Source organism: Coccidioides posadasii, chromosome 2 (assembly GCF_018416015.2).
Source record: "Coccidioides posadasii str. Silveira chromosome 2, complete sequence".
Lineage (NCBI taxonomy): Eukaryota > Fungi > Ascomycota > Eurotiomycetes > Onygenales > Onygenaceae > Coccidioides > Coccidioides posadasii.
Genome location: NC_089408.1, coordinates 374864 through 401096, shown reverse-complemented (window position 1 = coordinate 401096; position 26233 = coordinate 374864). Strand labels below are relative to the sequence as shown.

The following is a 26233-nucleotide window of genomic DNA, read 5'->3' as shown; positions in this document are numbered from 1 at the left end:
GCTGTTGGGGGAAGCTTCACAGCCAACATGACGACACTCACTCACACCATACTCCGCAATGCATATTGGCCTATTTCTCAACGGCTTTACTCGATAATACGTATATAATTCTACAAATACTGTTGCCAAATAGAATATTGAGTACGGAGTATAGGGTTACACATTGTATTTTCTTAATTGGTTGCTCAGAACTTCGGCCATCTACTCTGCACACAAGGGAGTTTGGTCCTAGATATGAAACTTATTGAATGCCCACTATCGCTCGTACACATGCATGGTTTGCGCGAATGACTTTCGAAATGGCTATCTATGATATTCCCAGCACTATGTACTTATCTCTTAACAATTATTAAAACAAACACCCTGTCATGCTCCCTAAGGCAAATTGATTCTCAAGTATTGCGCGTAGTACTTGTATGCAAAATCGACTGAGCCGGCTGTCCTGTTGAAGAAGCGACAGTTCGATTCGTTTGGAAACTGACCTCTGCATGTAGTTCCCAACTCTGGAGGAAGCTTCCTGCATCCGCAATAGCTTGATCCAGGTCAAAGTTGCCTAACCCGGCGATGAATCCCTGACCATCATGTTGTCTTGTTCCGTTCGTTGACGGTAACGTAAAAGGCAGAGCTGTGCCCGAAGATTCACGTGAAAAGTCCTCATATGGAATACTGGCTTTGGGTGCTTCGTTCGAGTGGTTAGATGCTGGGCGTATACTGGGTTGGCCGCGCGGGTGTACAGGCTTTGCATGAGGCTCTGAACTAGTTTTGTTATGCCCGTCGAAGTCGTCTCTTTGTGGATGAGAGTGGAGGTTAGAGCCTGGCGAGTTATGTTCAAATTGAGCTTTCTTCGCCGTACTAACATCATAGGGAATGATTTCATTGATTATTGCATGTGTGCTGCTAGGCCCTTGCGTCGCGGGATGGGCATGATCCGAAGCATTTCGTTTTCGAGGTGTGTAGAAAGATTGAAACGGAGTGATTTGGCCGTTCACACCATTTTCAGTATCTGATCTTTGTAACGACTTTCGATCTTTCGTTTGGTCTCCTTGACCCTTAATTTCTGGATTAACGGAGTCATCTTGAAGAGATTTCCGCGCGATAGGTAGCGCAGCCTGTGTTGACCATAGATCCAAGCCGTCCCGGGCTGGACTAATGAGCATGCCATTTGTAGCGGCATATTCAGTCGAATGAAGGGAAATCATTTGATTCTGGTATGCTGCTTGATCGGGTATAACCTGTGCCGACGGCAGATTGAGAGATACACTGGTTGAGATATGTTCTTGACACTCAACCGGCCCTGACAACATGGGCCCCGCGCTGGCGTTTGACATCAAACTGGGAGTCGGTTTCTTTGGCTTTTCCTCATTCGCCTTTGAGGAGGAATGACCGTGGCTAAAGTCCGACTTGGTGACCTTGCTTGTTATGCGCTTCTGTTTTGAGGCTTGGCGAGCGACACGGTGATATTTGAACGAGTCAGGCATGGTATCGGTTGTAGCGAAAGGCTCCTCTTGGTTAGTAGATCCTTTTCCACTGGTTGTGGCGGTGGCCATATGTACTACCGCACGGTCACCATTATTGCAAGGTCCACCGGAAGAGCGCGGTCGCGGAGATGTCGATTTTTTGGAATATGGAGAAGCTGCTCCTCGGGGCTCCATGTTGGTTTTGGCACCCGATTTCCTTGGCTTCTTCCGTGACGCTGCTGTGACTGGAGCAGCGATTGGAGAGGACGTGGCGTTGCGTACATGACGATTGATTGGAGTGAAGCCAGGCACACGGACCTCGGTCGCATTAGGAGTTCGGCTACCGAGCATCGTATTTGTGTGGCCGAATGAGCATCGGTTTTGTACTGTGGTTTGTGAAATATCCCTCACAGACCGAGGAGCAGGTGTTGGGCTAGGAGAGCGAGGACGATCCGTTGCGTGGCGATCAAGTTTCGTACGATCTTTTTTGAGCCACTTAGTGGTCGATGGATGGCGCGATGCGCCTTGATTCTTTTCTATTGAGGAACGGGAGCCTATTGAGATACGCTCAGGCGCAAATAGCGGATTAGATGTAGGCCGCGTCGCGTCCATAGGTCGTCCACTCGCTTTTCGTTCTTCATCTGCGCTATCTCTGCATTCTTGATACGTCTCTGAGTTTTGTACCTGGGTATCTGAATGGCAGCGGTTCGCGAGGGTAGGTGGACCATGAGATCGGGCACTCCTGGGTGATTCAAGTGTGATACCGGTAGGGTTTATTGACGCCCCTTCATCCCGACATTCGGCAGCTTGTTCCCCTAATAATCTCCGGTCCTGTTTCCATGGGTTCGCCCATCCTTTGTCGAAAGGTCCCTTCAGGCTGGCGCTGAAGATGAACAGCGGTTTTCCTTCTAAATACTCCCTAGCCAGGTGTTCGATTTTTCTCCTTTTTGCAGTGCGAGAAGCATCGTCGATCTCGCTTTCAGAGTCTGAGGACCAGACAACTGTGTCCGAGGGAGTTGGAGAGAACGGTTCAAAGGAGAGTGGGAAGCCTGGGCGTTGGACAGACATTTTTCGGAGCCCACTACGGAGTAGTTAGAGGAAGACCTGGGGCTGCGGAGACACTGCTGTTACGCAGCAGGTGCAGCCACGGCTCGTCTAAGCCAAGCATTTGTGGTAGGATAATCAAAATTTAAAAAAAGAAAAAAGGAGATTTCGCTCCGTGGCTCCAGCCTTTTGTGCAGGCAGTTAAAGGAGCTCTTCTCCTGCAACGGCCTGAATGCCTTCGTTGGTCCATGCGCTGCCTTAAGACGTGTTGGGCGCCAACGCTCAGTCACGGGACTTCGTGTTCCACTTTACGCGTGACCGTTGCCTAGCCAACCACGCGCGAACGGCTCATCGCCATTTCTCGCGGCTGAGCGCGAAGCAAGGAATCCAGGCTTCAAAAGCCAGAGAGAGGTGAGGTATTTTACAAGCTCAAGCCAAGTAAGAAAAAGACAATTTGAGCGCTACCCTGCCCGCCGTCCGGAGTAATACCTTTGGTAGTTACATGTAACACCGGATCGAGGTCACCTGGGGGCATCATCTCCGGAGTCAAAGCTGATGCTGCTATGCCGTGGCCTGGCTCTTTCGTTTGGGCATTGTTGCTCGTTAACTGGCCCTTCAAGAGTGCTCGGTTGAGCGAACAAGCGGGAATCGGAGAAGCCGAAGCCGACTGAGGGTGGCTACGGGTGGGATCGTGGCTGGTGTAGATCGCCAAGCCCCTCCTCTGTAAGGCTGTCGGATTATCTATTCTCCGGGGGACCGTGAGGTAACACGGGGCTTACCACTTCGGGAACTTTGTTGTGATGACCTCAACCAGCGCAGCCGACCTGCGACGAAACACGCCCTCTTGTTATTCTTAAAAAGAGGGGTCCTGGATCCTGGTGGATTCCCCTGTATTATCTCAACTCTCATGCTATTTCTACTGCTACTCTTCCGTTTCTGTCCTTTGTTGTGTACTTGACTCGGTTGTTGGTTGTTGTTGATGCGAGTTGCGCCGCGCCGGCGGAATAAACTCCCGTTTGAGGACGTACAACAGCTGCGCCCAGCTGCATCGCACTCATCATAAGGCCGCCATGGCTGCCAAAGAACCATGGCTCGATGGCCTTTCAGATGACTGGGTGCCTCACTCCCGCCTCTCCACCATGAACCGCTCCCCAAAACACTCCAGGCGGCCTAATTTATCCGCCCTGCCACACAGCGCTGTCGACGAACCAAATTCCGTCCGATCGGATAAACATCACCGGAAACCCTCCATATCCATCGCGCCATCTCGCCGAAGAAGCCCGGCGTCGCTCAAGCCCTCTTCCCCTCTTAGTTCACAATGTGCCACAGCCAAAGATTCACTCCGGAGCCGTTCGTCTTCCGTTAAATCAGCGTCACGAAGCTCGAAGCCAACGTTGAATACGTTAACTGAGGTCGCCTCCACAATGAACGTTCGACCGGCAAACACAAAACAAAGCGGCAACACACCAGAATGGAAGCGCAGGCTCCTGCGTGGTGATGCGCCCGAGGGCGAAAGCGGTGACTTGTTTGGCCCAATCGGACTGCAAAAGTTATTCACACCGCCTTCTGGCTCCGAATCTGTGACACGAGCGAACTTATCGAGACGGAACGAACGAAGCAAATTGTCGTTGAGATCGCGATTATCTGGAAATGCACAAAAGTACGAAGTTGGAACTTTGTCTTCCAAAGGCGATTCCCAAAAGTTGAAGCTCCTCAGGTCCTGGGACAAAGAAAATGCCAGTCTTACATGGATGGAGCGGATGTCCGAAGTCTCCCCGGCAGATCTCAGCCGATTGTTGCGAGAGAGCCAACTTAGCATCAATGAGATGGACATGGCATGGCTAAAGCAGGACTTTTCTCGGCTCAGCCTCGATTCAACGGAAGACCTGATGGGAGAAACGCGAAGTCAATCGGCGAGTGGCCTTGAGGAAACCAGGAATGAAGCCATTAGCCCAATACCTGTCCCCACCAGTGATATGTTAAAAGATCGGAATTCTTTGCACGTCCGCAGACCAAACTCAAGTGCGAGCGATAGCTACTGTGAGCTGCAACCCGAATACACTGAAGACTACGCTAATATAGACGATTCCTTTGATATAACTAGCCACTCGTTGCCCGAGGGACTATCCATGGGTACACAGGAATTTGCCTCGGTCAGTGCACGACGAGGCTATTTGGACGAAACTTCCCTCCACAGCCGGTTTTTAAGTCCATCATTGACTCCATCGCAACTCCCTCCCTATGGTGCTGCTTCCCGCTTTCAGAACCATTTATCCAGCGGCGACCGGCTGGATAGTTCCAGGCTGGCACCCGCAAAGCTCCCTCACCCTTTTACACCCAAGAAACAAACGAACAAGGATAGTCGACCGCCTGGCAGGAACGTCATGAAGCCTTCTGGGAGTCCTCTGAAGCTATTCGCAAACCATGATACATTCACAAATAATAAGCTTCTTCGCCGAATGAGCCAGTTCGAAGAGACTTTTGAAGCCACACTTGAGGAAGGAACATCATGCGCAATAGAGTCTGCAGATATCAGCCATAACGAAGTTGATATTCAGGAGAACGAAAAGGCGACAGATTTCGAAGGCCAACGCGCTTTGCGCAGTGCATCGCGACCTCAACCTGAGGAGCCCGACTACCAGAAAGAAGCCGCCTCTTTCTGTTCTTCAAAGCATGTAGACAAGAGGGTTCTCAACAGTCCTACAAAGGGTTCAGCCCCCAAGAGGAGGCGTACACTTGTCTCTGCTACCCAACCCAGTCCGGCATGGCATGAACCTATAATCGAATCAGCGGAGTTTAGTTCAGTCGTAGCCAGCCCACAACAACATGACGAGGCAACCGTAGCGGTTACGGATTCAAAAGACAACCGATTCGCTCTCTCACATCCAGCCAGGTTGAACGACTTACCCCGGCCCCCCAGCAAGCAAACAGAGGCAAGAGCATCGTCTCTTACCTCGCCTTCAAAAACAATGAGGAGTCGCGACAACAGTTCAGGTTCTAAAGTTATAAACCATGGTCCTGCCACTAATCCGATCAGAAAGGGATCAATTACCACCCAGGACTTCCTCGATGAAGCTAGCAAAATAATGAATCACATACGCAGACGCGGTGGGCCAAGGAACGGGCTACCCGACCTAGAAGAGTCTGTGATAGTAAGCGAAGAAGAATACGGCGACAACTTCAGTGAACCATCGACCCAGGAGGGCTTTTCAAGACCCCCCAGCCGTGAAGGCGGTGGTGTCCAACAACCAAAGAGCTTTAATGAGCCAGACCCCCGGATCATTAGCCACCTCAAGCGATATGAAGACAGCGACGAGTTGGATGTCTTCATGGGTGCTTCCGTAATGTCTCTCCGTCTTAGATCGCGACAGAGAGCGGATAGAAAGCTCGACGCGCACGCAGAAGAGAGCAGCCCGACAAATGCCCGGATACACGAGAGTGTGCATCACCTTCACCCGACGCACCAACACGCGACAGAAGGAAATTTCTCTTCGAATGACTTGGGCATATCGAAAGAAGAATTGAAGACTGTGGCATCGACCGGAAGTATTGCGGACAGCTCTACAGGCAGCGCAAGGGCGAAAGGAATAATATCCTCACAAATGGTTTCGCACTTGATCCCTGAGAAAGTGGGAGCTATGACTTACGACAGAACACACCACATATGGATTAGAGGTGGTATTAGCCCTGAACAGCATATTACCTCTTTCATCAGCGAGGACGATCCTTTCCGAGATATTCCTGATCTTAGTGTCGATGAACTCCGGGAGCTGATGGCTATTCGGAGTGTGCCCGGTCATGCCAAAAAGCCAGAGCAATTGAGACGAGAAGACAACGCATTCCAAGAGACAGATGAGCATCAGAAACAGGCCCCTCAGAAAGGGTCGCGACCGCGAACGCAAGAAAGCACAAGCAGTGTACAATCTAAATCTACTCGATCCACGTCGAGCGGGGCTCAGCCAGATACCAGAGCTACATCATGGGCCACGAAGGATTTAACAAGCTCTCCTGCACATCAAATTGCGCTAAAGCTGGATACCTCCCAGGGTGCTCAGGAAGCAGAGCACGACAATGGATATCCGTCGCCAATTCCGTCTCCCATTACTGGCGATAAGAAACAAGCAAGAGCCGTCACCATAACTTTCTCTTCGCCTTTGGTTTCGCACATTGCCTATGGAGATGGAGATTCGGCCCATGATGAGAGCCGTACTAGGAGCCCAGCTGGAGATTTCGTCGAGACGGCCTTTGAAACCAAAGGAAGCATTGAACGCCAACGCTCCTCTCTAAAGATGCCGTCACCTCGTTCTTCTTTGCCAGCCGGAAATCGAAGTGGGAGACCAGTGTCACGTATTGATGAGCGGGACGAAGACCTGTTTGAAGAACTTAGTGAGCTAAATCAAGATCTTTCTGTCCTTCCAGCCAGAGAAGAATTATCTCTGGTAGCAGCGCGCGATCCCCATCTCGACACAAGCTACAACTTTCATCTAAGCCCACTGGCAGAATTCACGGTAAACCAGATCGATGAATCTTTCAAGTTGGAACTCAGTTATGTTGCTGAGCGAACTTTTCCCCGCTCTCTTCGACAAGTTCATGGTACATTTGCTTTGGCAGCCGAGGAGCTGATAAAGCACATCACGGACGTGGAGCCTTACGAAGCATATTGGGAACATTTGCGGCGATTGAATCTTCGAAGCAAGAAACTGATTACTCTTCTGGGACTCAATAAGTATTGCCCCAGGCTTGAGGAGCTGGACGCTTCGGACAACAGCATTGGTCAGCTCAGCGGTGTTCCTACAAATATCCGCAGTTTGAATATTTCGCGTAACTGCTTGACAAATTTGACGGCTTGGGGCCATTTGTCCAATCTTCAGTATCTCGACGTGTCGAATAATGAACTCGAGAATCTTGACGGTGTTTCGGGGCTGGTTCATCTCAGAAGCTTGAAAGCCAACAATAACAAACTCACCTGCATAAACGGAATCTTTAATCTGGATGGACTCTTATCTTTTAAGGCAAGGAATAATCTACTCACCTCTGTTGACTTTAAGAGTGCCGATTTGTAGGTTACCCCAATGGACACCATCCGAAAAAAAGTGCTAATAGAAGGATTTCCAGGTTTCGCCTGACCAGTTTGGACTTGAGCGGAAATCAGATCTCAAGCGTAGTCAGTATCGATTCTCTTGACGCTCTAGAGACGCTCGACTTGCGATATAACGAGATTCAAGATTTCACCGTTTCAGGAAGACTTCAACAGTTGCATTCGTTGAAACTCTCGCACAACCACATTCGGGGGTTAAATATCTCAGAGTTTCCAAGCCTGAAACTTCTGTACCTCGACTGTAATCACCTGAGCACCATTGATGGGCTCGAAATATGTCAACATCTCGATACATTATCAGTGAGAGAGCAAACTGCCTTTGAAGAAGAAGATCGGTTATACCCGCCCACCGTTGACCTTGATTTATCCGGCAATGTCTCGATACGCAAGCTATATTTGTCGTGTAACAAGCTCTCTCCGAGTTTGCTTGCGCCTGCTTCCTCTGTTTCGTCGCTTCGGCTCCTAGATCTTGCCTCGTGTGGGCTAGAGAGTCTTCCGATGACCTTCGGAAAAAGGTTCCCGAACCTGAGCACCTTGAACCTTAATTTTAATGCCATATCGGACGTCGGGTCCCTAGATGGGATCTCCAAGCTCTCTCGCTTGTTCATGGTTGGGAACAGGGTCTCTCGCCTTCGAAGATTCTGCCAAGTTTTGAGGCTTGTTGGAGGCAAGGAAGGAAGCCTTTCAAGAGTTGATGTGCGGGGAAACCCGCTCACTGTTGGATTCTATCCGTCCCCAGTATTTGGGAATGGGAAATCAATCACGGCTCCAGGTGATGGAGAGCACACTGGGCGAAAGGCACAACAGCTTATTAAGCGGCGAGCTCGTGAGAGTAGTGACGGCGATAATGACGATGGTGTGCTTGCACCTATCGGTGGCCATGCTGATATTGCCCGTGTAGAAGGAGGGGAGCACGTATCACTCATTCGGCCAGAAGCTGAAGATGTGGAGGTCGAAATTGATGATCCGTACACGGTCCCATTGGTGAATCCCGCTGCAGATGAGAAGTATTTGGTGCATTTAGATGAAGCGACAAGGCTACGACGGCGGGTTGTTGAATTGATGATTCATGCTGCTACTTCAAGTCGGTTAAAGGTCTTGGATGGGTTAGATTTGGGCGGCGGTGCGAGTGAGAAAGGGATTGTAAATATGAAAAAGGATTGGGTTTGGAGACGGCTCGTGGAGTTGGGAGTTTTGAAGAAGAGAGATTGATGCATTCTCTTTCCTTTTTTTGGGATTTTCTCTGGGTTCTCGGTTGGACTTTGATTTTGTTCACTTGTTTGCGGCCTCGGGTTGGTCTTTGAGTCAATTTTATTATTCCGCATGAACGGGGTTTTGAAGGCGTCCTCGTTCTATTTTTCACCGGTCGCCGCATCGCGTTTTGGCATTTATGCCCCGAGTTCCTATGGTTTTCTCCGAGTTGCATGCGCTGCATTCTTTGATGTCTTGGTCCTTCACGCTTTTCTTGTTTATCCATATCTATGAGTCTTTAAATGACCTAATGCAATGATTTCCTTTCAGCTCTCTTCTGCGTATGCTCCGGCGTAAGCATCCAAGGGCATGGAAACACAAATACACTATATCATATAGCGTATTCTGTGTGCCATAACCCCATATCATCATTTCAGCATCTGCCCGGGAGCCGGCGTGGGGGCTTGGAGCATAGCTGCTATCTACCGAATGATTAGCTCGTCCTCTTCCAGGCACGAGAAGACGGCGTATTTTCCGTTATTCTCAAAGGCCGTGGTGAATAGGGTAGCAAGAACACAATGCAGTAGTAGTTTGCTCAGATCATCCTATCTTGTAAACAGGTTAGTCCTATTCGTGCAAATGCTGTCTATGCATGTTTGAGGTGAAATCACGGACCACTGTCTTTTCGGGGCGTTGGTGCACGACTTGCATCCTATATAGCTGCCTCCCAGATATTATTGTCTTGCGGGGGTTTATTTCGAATTTCTCGACGCTATCAAACCCTATCTTAGCCAACGACCGACAAAGAAGGCTGTGAATACGGTTAGTTGAGCAGCTAGTTGGTTAGAGTTGCGCTTCAATTCTGTTGAGGGCCCAGCAAAACGTCACTGCGGGGCAAAGTGATCGCCGGCTATAAATTCGCTCCCTGTCAGCCCCTCCATCACATCTCTTTTCTTCATCTTTTTCTTCTCCCACGCTATTGACGAGCTTTGTTGTTCACTTCTTCAATCCTAACTCGAACTACACCACCCAATTGCTTTGGTACGGACGGTACTTACCCACATGCACACACTCCCTCTTCACAATCGAAAGTGTAGAGCCGCGTGGGACGGTCGACCTTGCTCGGCCGTCGTCTTTCGTCATGGATTCATCCAACGGTCAAGGTATTGTAGTATAACAAACAGGTCACTGCACACGCATGACAGGTGTTCGGCCCAGTGAAAGTAATCGAATTCGTCTCAATTGCGCGTTTCCCTGGCCTGGCCTGTCTGTGCCGTTCGTGGGGTTCTGACGCCTCAACGATGGTACGCCAGGACAGACGGACGGACACCTTTTGAGACGGGTTTGATGCGGGATCTGAGTTGTTCTGAGATTATACTGTCTGAACTTGATCTAGATAATTCTAGCGAAAGGACATGCGCGGCTTTGATTCCCCCTTTCCCCTTGTCGTTTCTTTGGGCTTGGCTCGGCAATCCATGTCGAACCAATGTCCATAGATTCGCCTTGTCTGGCGGTACTAACTAGTGGTTCATAACATTAGCTTTTGCTTTGGCATTTAATCGCGACCATGTCTACCGATAAGATCACCTTTCTCACCAACTGGTAGGTTATGGCGGCACAGGTGCCTATTGTTCCATGAATTCTCCCGTCGTTATAGTCAGTTCTCTAAAAGCATCCTGGGAATTGACTCTCTTTTGAATACAAGGCATGCTACGCCCTACCACGCCCCGCTCTACCTAGCTCAGGCTAGAGGTTACTTCCAAGAAGAAGGCATCAAGGTGGCCCTTCTCGAACCCAATGACCCCTCCGATGTCACTGAGATCATCGGGAGCGGCAAAGTCGATTTGGGATTCAAGGCCATGATTCATACCCTGGCTGTTCGTACATCCCGTCCTGGAGACGAGCACGTTTTCCAACAATGGAGACAGGCAAATGTTAACCGTTCTTACAGGCTAAAGCTCGAAACTTCCCAGTTTTGTCAATGGGGTCGCTTCTCGACGAACCTTTCACGGGAGTCGTATATCTCAAGGACAGCGGAATTACAACGGACTTCCGCTCCCTGAAAGGAAAACGTATCGGATATGTCGGAGAATTCGGCAAGGTTCGTCCCCCCCCGTTTCCATTTCTATGTCTATCGGTCACCCTTTGCTAAATTTAGCATAACAGATTCAAATCGATGAACTCACTAAGCACTACGGCATGTCTGCTAGCGATTATACTGCCGTTCGCTGTGGCATGAACGTCACCAAAGCCATCATCAATGGCACTATCGACGCCGGCATTGGCCTGGAAAATGTGCAAATGGTTGAACTCGAAGAATGGCTCGCGTCCCAGGGACGTCCCCGCGATGATGTGCAGATGCTTCGCATCGACGAGCTCGCCGAGCTCGGATGTTGCTGCTTCTGTTCGATCCTGTATATTGGAAACGAGTCCTTCATCTCCCAAAACCCAGACAAGGTGCGGAAATTCATGCGGGCTGTCAAGAAGGCTACCGACTACGTTCTGGCAAACCCTGCCGCTGCTTACGAGGAATACATCGATATGAAACCGATCATGGCCACTCCTGTCAACCGTAAGATTTTCGAACGCTCCTACGCGTATTTCAGCAGGGACTTGAAGAATGTGGCTCGTGACTGGGAGAAGGTTACCAACTACGGTAAGAGATTGGAGATCTTGGACGCCGGGTTCAAGCCGAATTACACGAACGAGTTCTTGACGTGGGACCTGGACGCAGAGTCTGCTGATCCCACCGGCGACCAGAAGAGAATGTGTGCGTTGCAGAAGCAGGTTGCACGCGAAGGTGGATTTAGGAGAGTGGAGATTACTACCACTGCGTAGTCTGTGTCAGCAGATTTCCGCATTTCTATTGTAGTAGGACTTTTCTCTCCTTAATGTTCTCGGTCCTTACGGTGTAGATCTACGAGTTGTCTAGTTAAGAAATCGAAGAAGAGAGGAAATTTGAGAATAACTCATACATCATTTGATTCATAACCCGCTCGACAGACTTGAGCACAGCTAGTTGCAATAGCAGCCGGCACCCTGGATGACAATCGAAGCAGGTATGACATAAATAGGTACTCTAACAAACATGGGAGGTAAATTATCCACGCCTAAGCATAGTCGAACGAACCCGGGAAGAAGAAACTTGCTTAAAGGTATCGATCACAGGACAACGCAGGTCAAGAAACAAAGAAAGGAGTACGGTAGAAAGAGACTAGAGAAGCGCGCAAGTGAACTCCTACAAATGGGTCTACAGACCGCGAAACGCCAGTGGTGGGTAATTCAAGGGAAAACCGAAACCGGACAAACTTGGTAGAGAGAAGGAGATAAAAGGTGTAGGAATGGTCTCAACAGCAGGCAATAGGCCGAAGGGATATCCGATGCAGTAGAAGAAAACATGCTTCAGGCAACGCTTGATAATTTTGAAAGACGCCGAGCAGAGACGATGCTTTCTTCTCAATAGTGATGCCACAAAAGGCTAGGCCGGATAGAGAATAAAAGAAAACCAAAGAGCTGAAATCCGGAAGTGAAGCCTCTAGGAGCCGGTGCTGTATGGGAATTGAATTTTTTTTCCTTTTTCCTTTTTTTTTTCCCTTTCGTGTTGCTCTTTTTTCTTGATGCCGTTTCAACCATGTATGTTAACTCCGTTCCATCTTTTATTTAGAAAACACGCCCCACACGCCAGGAGCCAACACCGGTAATGATATTGATGCATAGGAAAAGAAAAAAAAAAAAAAAAAAATATTGAGGAACAACAGAGTCCGGTGCTGCAACCTTCCTCCGTGCCCTCAAATCGGAGCGTGTAATAAAGATCATCGAAAAAAGGAGAAAAAGGAGCACTGAGGAGGATCGCAGCAGACACGTCGGACTCTCGAGTCACACGCTAACCTCGCCAGGATCGCTCTCCATTATTCCATCCTCCCAACCGCCACTAACGCCCTCGCGGCCGGAACTTCGTGGTCCAAGGGCCATTGCTTCGCCTTCACCCCGTTCCACGTAATCTTCACGACTAAGTTCCTTCAAAATTCTCTGGAAATACATCCGAAGGCTGCGGAGACCACGTAAATAACCACGATCCACACCGTCTCGGTGGTGTGGTGGACATGGCGCATTTGCCGGAATCCCGTCTTCTCCAGTTACGCAGTTTGCGAAATCAACAATCTTCAGGCGAAGTCCTGAAGTATCTTGGTTATCTCCAAAGGTTGCCTTGCTACTATCGTGGTTACTTGGACCATCAGGTTTGGCTTCGGCATCGTCGGTTTTGGGGGGTGTCTTCTCGCCATCATAAAGAACAAGCAAACTGCTTGCATAGAAACGATAACCAGGCAGCCCACGGATCATGTTTTCGAGCCGAGACAATTGGTGTAAGATTACAGGAATCTTCTTTGTCACGCTGCTGTAGCTAACACCATCGTACAAAAATCGTGTCAAGGCGTCCTGGAACTCCCGGCCTGCCTTAAGATCGCGACCAAAATACTTATCCTCAAATAAGTACTCCTGCTTTTTAACATTCCAGACCTGCATTCCACATAGTCTAACTCCAAGCTGCGCTGACGTTGTAGTCTGACACTTTCGTCTTTGAGATTTTTTCTTCTTCTCATCCGCTTCAATTCCATATTGACGTGTGCCCATTTTTAAATCAAGAACGCAAGGTTTATTCATGCCAGCAGTGAGGTCTTCCAGAAGCAAGAAGTACTGAACCCGCTCATCGCGAGTTGTTTGCGCCTCCTTCGGATTAACAGGTAGCCGCACCGGCTCACCAGTGTTGGTACCAAGGGTAACAGGCAGAGACATTTGCTTCTCACCGTCCGCAGTCACCTGTTCCTCCCCTTGACTGGGGGTGCCCTTCTGACTTAAATCTAGAGCAGCAACCTGCGACGAACTCGAAGGGCTTTCGTCAGACTCCATTTTAAAAATTTCATCTTTCTCATCGCCACCATAGCCGTCATCCTCAAAATAAAGGAGACCTCCAGGTTTACTCGTACTCATGCTTCGCTGCCTTTCGAGGCCACTTCCAGAATGTCGACGGCGACGGTAAATGCCATGTGCCAGCTTGGGCGAAGGTGGGCTCTCAGACCTGGTTATTTCAAGGCAGTGCCCGTCTGCACCGACAACCGTTGACGCAGAGGAGGACAGGCTGGGTTTCCCACTTGAATTTCTTGGTCCTGATGATTCCGGAAGCGATTCACCACGATCTCCTTGAAGTTCGGAAGGCTTCTCACCCGAGTCGCCGAGTGACCGACGCTTTGGATGCCTAGACCGTAATTTTGGTAGAGATCCATGCGCCTTGGTGTGTCGACGGTGACGGTGAATAGTCGGTGGAGCAAACACTTCTCGCAACACTTGTTCCTGTAACTTAGTATTAACAGTAGTCGCGCCCCAACTTACTCCGTTGCTTGTGGAACGCGGGATGAGCTGGGAAGAAGAAGAACAAGTTAGGCTTGCTTCAATAGGTCCAGACGAGGGAGTTTGCTGCAATGTCTGGCCATTAGGGGACATCTTAGAAGTCATGAAGAGATCCATCGGTATGATGTGACGATTATTCTCCAGGATCACCTTTGGAACAATACCGGTTACCTGCTGTTGACTAAAAATCCTGGGTTGATCTCCTGAGCCCTTGGGGCTTGAGACATGCTTTCCACCACTCTTTTTGTCGACATTCTGGGATATATGAGGGGTAGAACTGTCTGGAGACGTTTCCAGGTTCTTCCCCGTGGATTCGTCGACGGTTTGTTTTGTACGTTTCGGCCCTTTAGAAAAAGTAACATTCAACACACCAATATACCTACACGTGGAAAGAAATGTCAACGTTAGCGAAAACGCATTTAAAAAAAAAAAAAAAAAAAAAAATGTGAGATACGAAAATTAATCGCAGATTTAAAATACTTCAGCTCAAAGATATGCAAAAAAGAAGACGTGGGGAAGGTTTATACGAACTTGGCAAGGAACATCAACATTTCAGGGTGTCGGCGTTCGATCCTCTCATAAAATTGATTTTCTCGGTTGTTAAGTTGTTTGCACACTGCTCGTCGCGAAAATCGGAATACCGTAGTGTGGCCGCCGACTTGATGTCGATACGGTTTGAGCTCAACCGCGCCAAGCGGAGCAGGGAGAGGTCGTGAATGGGAGTGTTTACGAAGGTACGTAGTTCCAGAGACTGCCGCAGTCGGAGTTATGGCGGCGTCATCTGTTGAGCTGGAGTCGTCCTCTTTCCCCGATAGAGCGCCTTCGTCACCAGAGAGAGATTCAAATTCCGAAACCGAGTCTGTTTCTAACTCTGAAATGGAGGCCAATGAAAGGTCGTCGTCTTTGGGGCAAGGTGCGGGTGGCTGTCGCAATTCTCCATGGAGAATGCTGCTGTCATCTCTTGACAATAACGATATATCAACATGGTTGGAAGCCTCGATTTCAGATGGTTCTTGGCGGATGGTGGCCCTGCCAGAGACGCCAACTTCTTCGTCCTGCAAGATCTCTCCCTGTGGGTGTTCGTCTCCAGATTCAATCTCCAAGCTAGAGGGTTCGTCAACAGGTCTTTGATGAGGAAAGTATAGCGCCGAAGAAATGCGTTCCATTTCTTCATCTTCGTCTTCATATCCATCAGACGCGTCTCGCGCGAGACTCTGACCTTTTTCAGATCCCCGTTCGTCAGCTGCGCCATCGACTCCAAATGCAAGCTCAATCCCCCTGCTGTGTGTTGAAGTCGGGACGCTGCGCGACAGAGTTTCGTATAGGGTGGGTGTGGAAGGTAAAATAGGACATGTTCGAGTTTCCTGCAGCACCTCCGGGGATATGGCTTGTACATTGGTATGAACACGCACAGGAGGTGGTACGACACACTCTTCGGAAGGGGATTCGTGGTGGACGATGCTCACGGGAGTGTGGTCCTTGTGGCGAGGCTTTGCCTGTGGCACTTCTGGTTCGGATCGAAAAGAGCTGAATAATGGACGACGCTCAGGGCTGGCGGGTCTGGTTGCGGATGCTCCTCTTGGGGTAGACGATGAAATCGTCTTGTTCGGGGAACGATCTAATTCAGTCCAACGACGTCGTTCCTGACGATCGAGAGGCTTATCCTCCCGCTTCTTCCGCTCATGCGTGGTCGTATTTTCCTTGAACAGGCCCAGGTAGTGGCTTGACTTCCGACTTCGAACATTGGAAGCAGGTTCGGCGTTGGCGAGACTAGCTTCGATGGACTTTTCGACGCGAGAAGACCTGCTCTTGCTTGAGCTCCGGTCCGGTCGGTGACTTTTCAGGGAATCGTGGGTGGGCAGGCCAAACTCATGCAATGACCTACGAACGGACGCCGAAGCGCCGCTGTCGTGAGTAAACAGGCTTTCTGAGACGAGCATCTTACCGCCGCTGGTATCCCGTCGGCGATCGGGAGGCTGTGACGACGAGGAAGAGTATTCTGCAAAGGAAGGTCTCGAAGGACGAGGAGGACGGTGGTTCCGGGCTGCTGGGCGGATCAGAGGAAGACTGGTAATATCTCTGGCTTCGGCGGTGGACAGGTCCTTCCTCGCGGGCTTGAGAGACGCGGAGAGAGCGCTGACATTCTGCCGGACGGGGAGTGTCTTCACTTTGCGCAGCGGTTTCGGTCTCCCGTCGTGCGAGAGCTGAGGTTGAAGAGGAGAGCGATGGAGATGGTCGTTCTTGCCCTCGGCCACAGCGTCAACGCCCGGTGCCGGAGATGTCACATCGTAGTCGGAGGGCAGGTAGTGCGTGGCGAAGATGCTGTCTCTCTCGGACAATTGCGGGCTCTGGGCTCGATATGAGGGCGTGGAACCACGGATCTGCTCTATGGGAGTCGTGGAAGGACGATGTTTCATGGCAGAGGAAGAAGAAACGGAGGCTAGGGAAGGTTTTATTGACGGCGTGCGGGGAGGAGAGGGAGGCATGGATGCGGTAGGGGATGAGGAAGCGTAGCTGGTGGGGCCGGGAGCGAGCGAGTCGGCATCGTCGCCCTGATTGGATTGCTTACTTTCACTCGAATCATAGTGGGCAGACGGCGCAGGTGTCACCAGAGCTCCAGGTGAGGGATTAGCATGAGCGGGAGGGAAGCCTGACATGGGGAGGACATTGGTCGGGCCAGATGAAACAGTCTCAAATACGGTTAAAGTCTGGGATCAGGATGGGGTGGTCAGGTTGGGCAAGGCGCAGAAGGAGTGCAAGAGAGGGAACAGGAATTGGAGCTGAGAGAGGAAGAAATAGGAGCGTGAGGATTAGGAGCGTGCGTTTATGATGGCACTGCGATGGGTGATGATAATTCGTGACGCCGACTAAGCAAGATGGATGATGATGGATGTGGCTAGTGCTTGGGCCCGCTGGCTTGTTATCTAACTAACCTTCTGCGTACGGTCCTGTAAATTCACATCTCTTGCTCCTGTTCCTGTTATACATTCACCGGGGCAAAAAAAAATAAAATAAAAAAGGGAAAAGAAATAATGAAAGAAAAGGGTTAAGAGGGTATAACAGGCTCCAGGGATCAGACTAAAAAAGCAGCTGGCAGATGGAATATGAGGGCAATGTCTTAATAGTTTTGGCTAAACTAGCTAAAAAAGTGTACTTTGTACTTCGTACCGGGTACAGAGTACAGAGTACAGATGGTACCTAACTAATAATTAGTTACACCACAAACACTCAATTCCAGCACAGACCTCGTAAGCCTGGGCAGGAATCTTTGAGAAAAGGCAGATAGCTCAGGGCGTGCAAAATTAATTACAGCAGTGTAATAATCCAAGCCACAGGGCTGGCTCAGAACGGTGGGTTTCCGTTCCGGCGGCAGGGCAGCGCAATGCAGCGAAAACAACAGCGCAACCTTGGGAGCTCCCCAGCGGCATTATTTTTTTGGGGGGCGGGCACCTGGGAGGTTCGGCCAAACAGTTCAGCTTGACCTCTGTGGCGGCTCTGGCAAAGGTTCAGCTTCGCCCGAAGCCAAGTCGACTTAACGCCGTACAACTTTATTGGCCTTCATGATCGATCGCAGACCGGTCACGTTGCGCGCTCACCGGATCCTACAGGCTGAAGGCCGGTCCGTGGCAGACGGAGGTGTAAGTCATCAACCAGGGTGCACATGGGTGGTTTGCGTGGTGCAAACAGGACGCAGGGATCGCTCCGGAGAACAGAGGAGTTTTACTCTGCATCCTCCTGTCCTGACCACTCCATACGGAGCATGGCAGTGATTATATCTTCTGCGCTGCTTGAAGTTAAAGCCTTTCCGTCGACTCGTGCTTGAGTTTTGAACCTTTCTTGCCCCGGTGACTTCTGGATACGTCCATTTGCAGGAGGCCCCTTGCTCCGAAGGTCCAGCCCAACTGCCATGCCGCTCGCCTCGTCGGTTTGCTACCGATTCTAAAAACAAAAAAAAAAAAAAAAAAAAAAGGAAAAAGAAAAAAGAAAAACAAAAAAGAGATAGATGTTGCATTTGGTGGACGGACGACGGCAAAGGAATGAAACCCAGGCAAACGACGGCCGAGGATTCGAAGCTGCAGTTTCAAGCCCTCTGTTTGACCGGCCAAAACCTACATTGTTTACGTGCGCGTTCCCTGTCCGTGCCCTTTCGCTGAAGCTTCCAGTCCACCAATCATCCTAGAACGTGACCGTTTGTGTGGCCACACCGTACCTTGCGGGCCCGATCTGCTAATGCGACGCCCGTCTGCAAACTTCTTCAACAACACCTAAAACGCACAGTCACACAGCAAATCCTGGCCAGACGTTATTATGTATTTAGCAATTCACTCCCCCCCGGAATCCATCCAAACGAGTTTGGTATCGAACGTCTCTCACTCTGGACCTTCGCTGCGCCACAACTGGTACCGACACGGCCGTCCGTTGCCCCGTTTCAGTATCGTGGTCCTTCTGAGCGACACGACTTGACCGGTAAATCGTCCCAGGTCACGGAGAACCACAGGGATCTCTCGAGGGAGTATATTTCTGAGCTTGATTGCTGCCCTAGCCGGTGGGTGTGGGTTTGCGTTGTGGACCTCCTCCGTACAGACCGCCAGTCCAATTTTCTTGTGGATCGCAGCCGTTTGCCCTGAAAAGATTCAATTTCAGCCAACGTCCCGCCCACATGCTGTCGAAAGGCTCAATTCTGTTAAGTGTCTATTTTCTAGATGATGCTGGGAAAACGCTGCCTCTCCGGCTGACATCAACACACTGAAGCAGGATCCCGAGTCAACAGCCGGATTTGAGCATCATGATGTTTGGTTTGGAAAAATATCCATGACTGATGTGGCCCTAAAGAGGGGGGCCCAATTTTTTTCGTCCCACCGGTCGACTCCCAAGATGAGGAACGGATAACTACCCCTTTGGTAGATTAACACAATCACGATCATGATCCTCGAAATTGGAAAGGTTTACACGTTCTCCCGATCAAACCCGCGCTCCTTCATCTCTGGCCCAGACCTAAAATACGCGCTCGCTGCGGAAAGATCAGGCTGAAGCGCCCGTTCATACAACGACACAGGCCTCTTGGGCACGCAAGGTACCTCCCCAGCCCCTCTCCTTGGAGGCTAAGCTGGGGTAGGACTGAATCTCCCAGGTCCCATAGGACAATTCTCGCACAGAACGTGGCGCCACGGTGAGCATTTATCGACAATGCAAAGAGCACGGCTTCCCAGTCAGCTACTACGAGAAAAAAAGTATGATGTAGGTAGCTGCATTGCATGATTTATGTAGGTTCGAAGATTCCTTCGCCTCGGATAACGATTTCGCTCAAAAATATAAATAAAATAAATAAAAAAAAAAGAAAGGACAAAGCCGTGTGATATTTTGATTTGGGTCTTCTCCCAGGAAAGAAAACTAAGCTTCACACTTCTCTCTAAGTCCGGCTAAATCACAGCCTTCAAATGGCTTTCCTTCCGGTGGTTCCTTTAACCACTTCTGGCCTGTCATACCATCTGTGAGTCCTGGAATAGCATTTTCAACCCAAATATGTCTCTGTGTCTTGCAAATATCCACACCCAGTCCACCAATACGCTCTGGCCAATCCCCCCACTCTGTCTTTGTGCTTTCTCCCTTCCTTCCACACAAAACCTCCTCGTCTAATGAGCCCAGGTACACCTCCGTGTCCTGTGCTCTGTTGGTATTTTGGTACGCGATGGAACTTCCGCAACTGGAGCAAAACATTCTATGACCAGCTGGGTTTTCTGGGGTTTGAAATGCCTTATAGGCGGGCTGTGAAGACAGTGGTGGGTGAATATTTGCAGTCGGGACAGTGAGGAGCTGCGGTACTAAACTCCCAGTGAATTTACGGCATCGCGTGCATTGGCAGGTTGCGTTCTGTTTGGAATCAACAAGCAGTTCCTTGACATCTTGCGCTCGTGAGAACAAAGCTAGATAACTTACCTTGGTTGCGGGCCAGTTCATATCAGGAGTGAAGTGGATCGTGTATCTTATTCCGCCGCACACACATCCTCCTGTGATTGAGGTTGGGCGAGATGAACCAGCCATGTTGTCTTTTTGATCCTATTACAGTATGATTGTGTTCATGCCAATGACTCTGCGTGAGTTGTTGATGGGCTTTCATCTAACGCCAGCATGCCTACGATGAAGCATATATATATATGCCTGTACACTATGGAGTACAGGAGCGTGGTTTGAATACGAGGCAACCAAGCTGATGCTGACAAACACAATGCTACGTCTTGTCTTGTTGAAGTTCATCACAGGGCGTATGATACATTAATTATCTCTGTTATTGGTCTTCGAATAAAGGTCAAAGGCGGGGGATTCGCAGATTCCGTTTTGATCTTACGCTCGATGCCTGCTAATGTTTGAGAATATCTCATGCAAAACACCACTTTACAGATGTGCACCGCGAATCCCAAACTCATGAGGGTGAAAACTCCACAAATACCATCTTCGCTCCCCGCATTCCGTCTTGCATATGCCGGGGTACAGCTCAGAAATTGGGAGAGCTTCACTGGCGCCGACGTCAAAAGTATTTGTAATTATGAGTGTTCTAGAATGCATCTGCTCCGTACCCGTCCTTGAAAGGGCAAATATGGATCAAGGGAAGCGAAATCGACTCTCGTCGGTCTCTTCAATAAATCCTCCGCCTGGAGTACAGCGGTACGGAGTACCGAGTACAGCGCCCTTTTCTTGGAGGTCGAATTTCGTAGTTGACTTATGGTTGTCTGCCTGGTAACCTCTTACAACACCGCCCAATGATCTGGGCATTAAATGTGGCTTGGTTAAGTGGCTTGTGCCTCGGGATTTGCCAGCAGACGTGGCTGGGGGAAGTTGTCCCTGATGACCTCACCTCACCCCAGTTTCGCTCCCCAAACACCGCCTGTTGAGACACCAGGCTTCCTTTCCAAATGGCCTTTCAAATGATGACCCTTTTACCTATTACTATTATTTTTTAAATTTTTTTTTTTTAAAATGAGGCTTGCCATGGTGTTTTGAGACCTTTTTTATACTTTTTACGAAATTGCATCCTTCGCGCCTACCGGATGGCATCATCAAGTCGTGACTCAATATCCGAGGCAACGTATCTTCGGGATGGAATGAAGCGGCTATCTTGCTAACACAATATTATCATTCGACGCTTACTTTTCATAAGGGTGTAGGAGAGTGCCAGTCGAAGCTCCAGAAAGGCAAGAGAGTGTTCCGTTGCCATACCCTGAGCTGCAAGAGCCCTATTACGACGTCCTCAAAAGGGAGAACACTCACTCATCATGGGCCACGCAAACGGGGGTGGCGGGCGTAATGGTGGAGCGCACATTGACAAACGGGATTTCGACGCTAACCGCCGTTTGCTCGGCGGTGAGGACGTGGAAAACGGAAGGGCCGCTGGCCAACTGGGCCGATGTTCCAACGAATCGGATGGCTTGTTCTGTGACGTTGTGACCGAGATTGTAAGAAGGGATCGTGAGTTGATGAGGAGGGAGTTAGTGAGAATGGGAAGCTTCGTCTGGGGCGTCTTAACAGCGTATGTCGTCTAGCCCTGTGAGCAGTTATTTTCAGTGCGGCTGTCGCATTATCCATGAAGTGAAAACTGACGTACATGATATCCAGTTCCTGCGCCGGAAGCATCACCGGGTTTTCGGTCTATGGACCGCTCCTCCTTTCTCGTCTTCACTATACACAGTTCCGCGTTAATGCCGTCGCTGTGGCCGCAGAGCTGGCGATGTACCTCCCAGTCCCAATCTTTGGCTACCTCTGTGATAGATACTCGCCTGGGTCGGTTGCAATATTATCAGCGTTCTTTTTCGGCCCAGGATACCTGCTGGCAGCGTTGACGTACAAATCTGGACCCCCACCAGACGCTGGCGGGTCAGGATGGCCATACTTCATTATGATCCTTGGATTCCTGGGTGTCGGTGCGGGGACTGCCTCGATGTACTTGGCTGCCGTGACCACCTGTGCGAAGAACTTCGCGCGGAGCAAGCATAAGGGATTTATGCTAGCGATGCCCATTGCGGCGTTTGGGCTAAGCGGAATGTGGCAGAGCCAAATCGGAAGGCACCTTCTCTATGAACACGGCCCGAACGGTGAAAAGGGAGACGTGGATGTGTTCAAATACTTTTTATTTTTAGCCATTATGCTCTTCAGCGTTGGGGTCATAGGATTGTTCGCTCTGCGACTTGTTGATGAGGACAAGCTGATCGATGAAGCTGTGGAGGAGCTTGAGCGAAGTGGATACCTTGATGAGAGCCCCTTTTTCCATTCGAGAGAGGAAGTCGAAGCTTCATATGGGACATTTGGGCCAGACCACAGTGGAAGTTCAAGAGCCAGAGACGATGGTGATTCAGTCACCTCGTCACGGGAAGAAGAAAAGAAAAAAACTTGGCTTCTTAATCAGGAAACGAAGATCTTTTTGAGGGACAAGACAATGTGGTGTCTTGCTGCAGGCTTCTTCCTCGCGTCCGGTCCAGGAGAAGCATATATCAATAACGTATGTTCTATCTTACCGCAGAATAATGCTTCATCGAAGCATTGCAACCCTGCTAATACCATTGATCCTAATAGGTCGGAACAGTTATCAACACGCTAAGTCCTCCCTCATACCCCCCAAACCTACCTCCACCGGCCGGCTACCCATCCACTCACGTAACCATCATCGCCCTTACCTCCACAGCTGCCCGCCTCTTGACTGGCTCACTTTCCGACATGTTCGCGCCCATTCCGCACTCACACCTACAAGTCCCGCATGAGCCTTCAGATTTAGCCACACCTGAAGTCCGTCTCACTCTATCACGCCTTATCTTCCTCATTCCTTCTGCCATCTTACTCTCCTTCGGCTATCTCTACCTATCTACCCCACTCGCACTTAACTACCCATCCACTTTCCCCGTTACCACATCCCTTGTTGGCTTAGGCTACGGCGCTGCCTTCTCTCTTGTACCCATTATCATCTCCGTTGTATGGGGCGTGGAGAATTTCGGCACGAATTGGGGAATTGTGGCTATGGTTCCGGCTCTGGGAGCCACGGTTTGGGGCGTGGTATATTCCGCTGGGTATGAGGCTGCGATTAGTCCTGGTGAGAGTGAGTGTCGTGGATGGAGTTGCTATGGATACTGGGCGTTGGGTTGTACAGCGAGCGCCTGGGTAGCGGCGATATTCTGGGGGATTGCGTGGAGAGGGTGGAGGAAGCGAGGCGTGATAGTATGACAGTGCATTCATCCATATCCGCTATCATCATTCGCTTGCGGACTCTACACATTTCTAAGCATTTTCCCTAACTAGCATGGCGTTGTTTGGTTTATCATAGGCGGAGATATGTGCTGGTATTTTTGGATTTGATATCTCGCGTAGCTAGTTAAATTATGCATAGATCACTATGAATAGACTGATAGAATTTCGGGATCTCCGAATTTCCATACAGTCCATAGCATATCTTCTTCTTTGCCACCGAAATGTACGCTCCATCGGCTTTAATTTCGCAGGAGACTTAAAGTTCAAACTATTCCTAAACTGGAAAAATAAAAATATTTATCACGTGAGGCAACACCAGGCATCAGAAGTAACTCCTTTTCGCATTCTGACCGAGACGAACCTCATCTCTGTTTGGGATCAGTCCGTCGACTTACCTGCTCTGCTCAGGCTTCGATACTGACGATAAGGGGATTTTCTTTTTAATTCCTTTCTGTGCTGTAGCATTTTTTTTGGACCTATCCAATTTTTGGTAGTTCTTTTGTCGGAATTACCCATCCGTTAACCCTTGAGTGACACTTTGCGTTTCAACCCGGGAGCTTGACGATACCCATTCATGATTGAGGATTGCAACAATATTTAGTTAACCCGTGAAATTATGGTTGAGATTATTAGCTTACTTTCATCCCCGGAGATATGTCTACAGCAACCAGCATCAAGACCATCAACTAGCGAACGTAGGTCTTTTGGACGCGGCAAAGATATCCTCTCGGACATTTTGGATGATTCGCTGTTTGATATTGAAGAAGTTACAAATCCGCCAAAACGGCAGAGATTGAGCCCCTCTTTGGATATTTCATCGATATCGCCCCAGCCCCGTCCAAATGCGAGAGCTGTGCTGTCCTCCTTGCTTGCGGATGATTCCCCCCAGGTTGGGGAGAGCTATCAATTTGAGGGAAACCGATCCCGCCGTTTCAAGGACTGGGATGACGAGATCTCCGATCCTGACATACGGCTCTCATCTGGGGGTAGAGCTCGTGTTTCTTACCGTGGACGAGATCCAAAGGGTTCTACGGATGTGATTATCATCGATAATGATTCGGAGGACCTGGAAGGCAATGGAATATTACCAAACTGCTTTGACCCCGCTCCTCCTTCTGCTTCTCGGCTGGCGTACTCTGATCGTACCTCCAGTCTTTTAGTCAGGCTACATGATCGACGAGAGGACAGTGCGAAAGCGGTTATGAAGGTGAGATAACACTCTGCCCTGTTGGTTTATTTGAGGAGCTGACATCTTAAAAAAAAAAAAGTCTAAAGCTAGCATATCTTTGTCCGATGAGGATTCAGGCCTTCCAAGAGTGGCTCGAACTAGAGTAAAACGACTCGCGGACAGTTCTGCTTCCGACAAGACAGCTAAAGCTCTTGTAAGAGAAGCGGCTAAATTCCGGCGTGAAAAAGAAAAGGCAGAAGAAAAAGAGCGTAAGCGTAATTTAAAAGAAGAAAAGGAGAAAGCAAAAAAGTTCGCCGCGGACATTGCACAAGCGAACAAATTAAAAATCAATAAGAAGGAGAGCACTCCGGAGATGTTAGTTGATATGTCTCAATCTTTTGAGGATTCTAGTGTGGGAAGCCAAGTTGGTGAATATATGCGCCATCTTGGGGTGCAGATAAGATTTGTTTCCACGAAAATACCGAATATCGTATCCTGGCGACGCAAGATCACTGCTTTTTACAACGATGAAGTAGGCCATTGGGAGCCATGTCCATTGAAAATCCGGAGAGAAGAGCATGTTTTGTGCTTCTTGAGTGCGCAGGAATTTGTGAACCTAGTGGTCGCTCCTGAGGTAGATCAGAGCGTCGAGTCCCACCTGCGGAAACTTTTGCGAGATTATCCTGGCTGCAAACCAATCTACCTCATTGAGGGGCTGGCTGCATGGATGCGGAAAAATCAAAATGTTCGAAACAGAGCATATCAGGCTGCCGTTCGGCGACAGATGGTTGAGCTCGGCAACTCCGCCACTGAATCGGGTCCTTCAAATAGAAGGTCAAAAAGGGCCGCGCTACCGGAACCCCCCATTGACGACGATGCTATTGAAGACGCGTTGCTTCAACTTCAAGTTCAGCATAACTGCCTAATCTATCACGCTGCTGCTGCAGCGGAGTCTGCCGAGTGGATCAAGAATTTCACGGAACACATATCTACAATTCCGTACCGACGAGAGCGACTCAACGTGCAAGATGCTGTGTTTTGCATGGATTCTGGACAGGTGAAATCCGGAGTGGATGTGGATGATACATATATCAGGATGTTGGAGGAGATCCAACGAGTAACAGCACCGGTAGCGTATGGCGTCGCGGTGGAATATAGCAGTGTGAGAGACCTAGTAAATGGAATGAGAGAGCACGGACCGTTGAGGCTCCAAGATGCACAGGTATAGCCGGTTCCCCGCTTTCCATGCTTATGGTGCTAACAACCCTGTTTCATGCAGAAATGCGCAAATAAATCCGGGGCGTTGACCGAGGCGCGAATTGGCCCCGCAGTGAGCAAGCGCCTCCATAAAATATTCACAAGTTTGGATCCCGCTTCGACCGATATCTAATTACATCCATCAATCCTTGCCCTATTCACAGCCGGTTTAGTATTTTGGCTGCCGAGATGGATTTATTTACCTATTTATTTATTTTTGAGCATCTTGAGGCTTGCGTACATTGGGTAAACAGCGTCCGGTTGAGTGGTTAGTAGCAGTGCTTGCATATAGCTTTATGGGATTTCCTAGGCTAAACAAATACAGTATACCCAGGACTTGGAAAGATTGACGTCTAATACGATGGATCGGGAGCCCGACTG

General features: G+C 49.6%; 7 protein-coding genes across 7 annotated transcripts; 4 read left to right on the top strand and 3 right to left on the bottom strand.

Moving 5' to 3' along the window:
* Positions 1-186: 186 nt before the first annotated feature.
* D8B26_002616 (uncharacterized protein) lies at positions 187-2548 on the bottom strand. Its single transcript, XM_066123895.1, has one exon. The coding sequence runs from the start codon at positions 2523-2525 to the stop codon at positions 393-395; it is 2133 nt and encodes a 710-aa protein (XP_065979970.1). The 5' UTR covers positions 2526-2548; the 3' UTR covers positions 187-392.
* Positions 2549-3571: 1023 nt separating this feature from the next.
* Positions 3572-9097, top strand: D8B26_002615 (uncharacterized protein; the record flags this gene model as incomplete). Its single annotated transcript, XM_003069088.2, has 2 exons — positions 3572-7560; positions 7617-9097. 2 exons carry the CDS (start codon positions 3572-3574, stop codon positions 8809-8811), a joined length of 5184 nt encoding a protein of 1727 aa, XP_003069134.2. The 3' UTR covers positions 8812-9097.
* A 644-nt stretch (positions 9098-9741) lies between these two features.
* Positions 9742-12808, top strand: NMT1_1 (glycylpeptide N-tetradecanoyltransferase). Its single transcript, XM_003069087.2, has 5 exons — positions 9742-9831; positions 10331-10392; positions 10496-10667; positions 10742-10891; positions 10957-12808. Exons 2-5 carry the CDS (start codon positions 10358-10360, stop codon positions 11626-11628), a joined length of 1029 nt encoding a protein of 342 aa, XP_003069133.2. The 5' UTR covers positions 9742-9831; positions 10331-10357; the 3' UTR covers positions 11629-12808.
* On the bottom strand, positions 12583-17062 carry D8B26_002613 (uncharacterized protein). The gene is made up of 2 exons (XM_066123894.1): positions 14728-17062; positions 12583-14575 (listed from the first exon to the last, which is right to left on the bottom strand). Exons 1-2 carry the CDS (start codon positions 16851-16853, stop codon positions 12667-12669), a joined length of 4035 nt encoding a protein of 1344 aa, XP_065979969.1. The 5' UTR covers positions 16854-17062; the 3' UTR covers positions 12583-12666.
* A 2525-nt stretch (positions 17063-19587) lies between these two features.
* D8B26_002612 (uncharacterized protein) lies at positions 19588-20238 on the bottom strand (the record flags this gene model as incomplete). Its single annotated transcript, XM_066123893.1, has 2 exons — positions 19588-20067; positions 20134-20238. The coding sequence occupies 2 exons, from the start codon at positions 20236-20238 to the stop codon at positions 19588-19590; spliced, it is 585 nt and encodes a 194-aa protein (XP_065979968.1).
* Positions 20239-21172: 934 nt separating this feature from the next.
* On the top strand, positions 21173-23598 carry MCH1 (Putative monocarboxylate transporter mch1). Its single transcript, XM_003069085.2, has 3 exons — positions 21173-21721; positions 21808-22687; positions 22762-23598. The coding sequence occupies exons 1-3, from the start codon at positions 21468-21470 to the stop codon at positions 23401-23403; spliced, it is 1776 nt and encodes a 591-aa protein (XP_003069131.2). The 5' UTR covers positions 21173-21467; the 3' UTR covers positions 23404-23598.
* Positions 23599-24043: 445 nt separating this feature from the next.
* Positions 24044-25985, top strand: D8B26_002610 (uncharacterized protein; the record flags this gene model as incomplete). Its single annotated transcript, XM_003069084.2, has 3 exons — positions 24044-24634; positions 24696-25817; positions 25875-25985. The coding sequence occupies 3 exons, from the start codon at positions 24044-24046 to the stop codon at positions 25983-25985; spliced, it is 1824 nt and encodes a 607-aa protein (XP_003069130.2).
* Positions 25986-26233: the final 248 nt, after the last annotated feature.

What these genes read in the sequence shown, in the direction of transcription:
- D8B26_002616 (XM_066123895.1), bottom strand. Translation starts at nt 2,525, where the DNA reads ATGTCTGTCCAACGCCCAGGCTTCCCACTCTCCTTTGAACCGTTCTCT.
- NMT1_1 (XM_003069087.2), top strand. Translation starts at nt 10,358, where the DNA reads ATGTCTACCGATAAGATCACCTTTCTCACCAACTG. An exon ending in ATCACCTTTCTCACCAACTG is followed by an intron (nt 10,393 to 10,495) that starts GTAGGTTATGGC and finishes TTTGAATACAAG; the next exon opens with GCATGCTACGCCCTACCACG. An exon ending in CCATGATTCATACCCTGGCT is followed by an intron (nt 10,668 to 10,741) that starts GTTCGTACATCC and finishes CCGTTCTTACAG; the next exon opens with GCTAAAGCTCGAAACTTCCC.
- D8B26_002613 (XM_066123894.1), bottom strand. Translation starts at nt 16,853, where the DNA reads ATGTCAGGCTTCCCTCCCGCTCATGCTAATCCCTCACCTGGAGCTCTG. An exon ending in ATGTTGATGTTCCTTGCCAA is followed by an intron (nt 14,576 to 14,727) that starts GTTCGTATAAAC and finishes TTCCACGTGTAG; the next exon opens with GTATATTGGTGTGTTGAATG.
- MCH1 (XM_003069085.2), top strand. Translation starts at nt 21,468, where the DNA reads ATGGGCCACGCAAACGGGGGTGGCGGGCGTAATGGTGGAGCGCACATT. An exon ending in GTCTGGGGCGTCTTAACAGC is followed by an intron (nt 21,722 to 21,807) that starts GTATGTCGTCTA and finishes CATGATATCCAG; the next exon opens with TTCCTGCGCCGGAAGCATCA. An exon ending in GAGAAGCATATATCAATAAC is followed by an intron (nt 22,688 to 22,761) that starts GTATGTTCTATC and finishes TGATCCTAATAG; the next exon opens with GTCGGAACAGTTATCAACAC.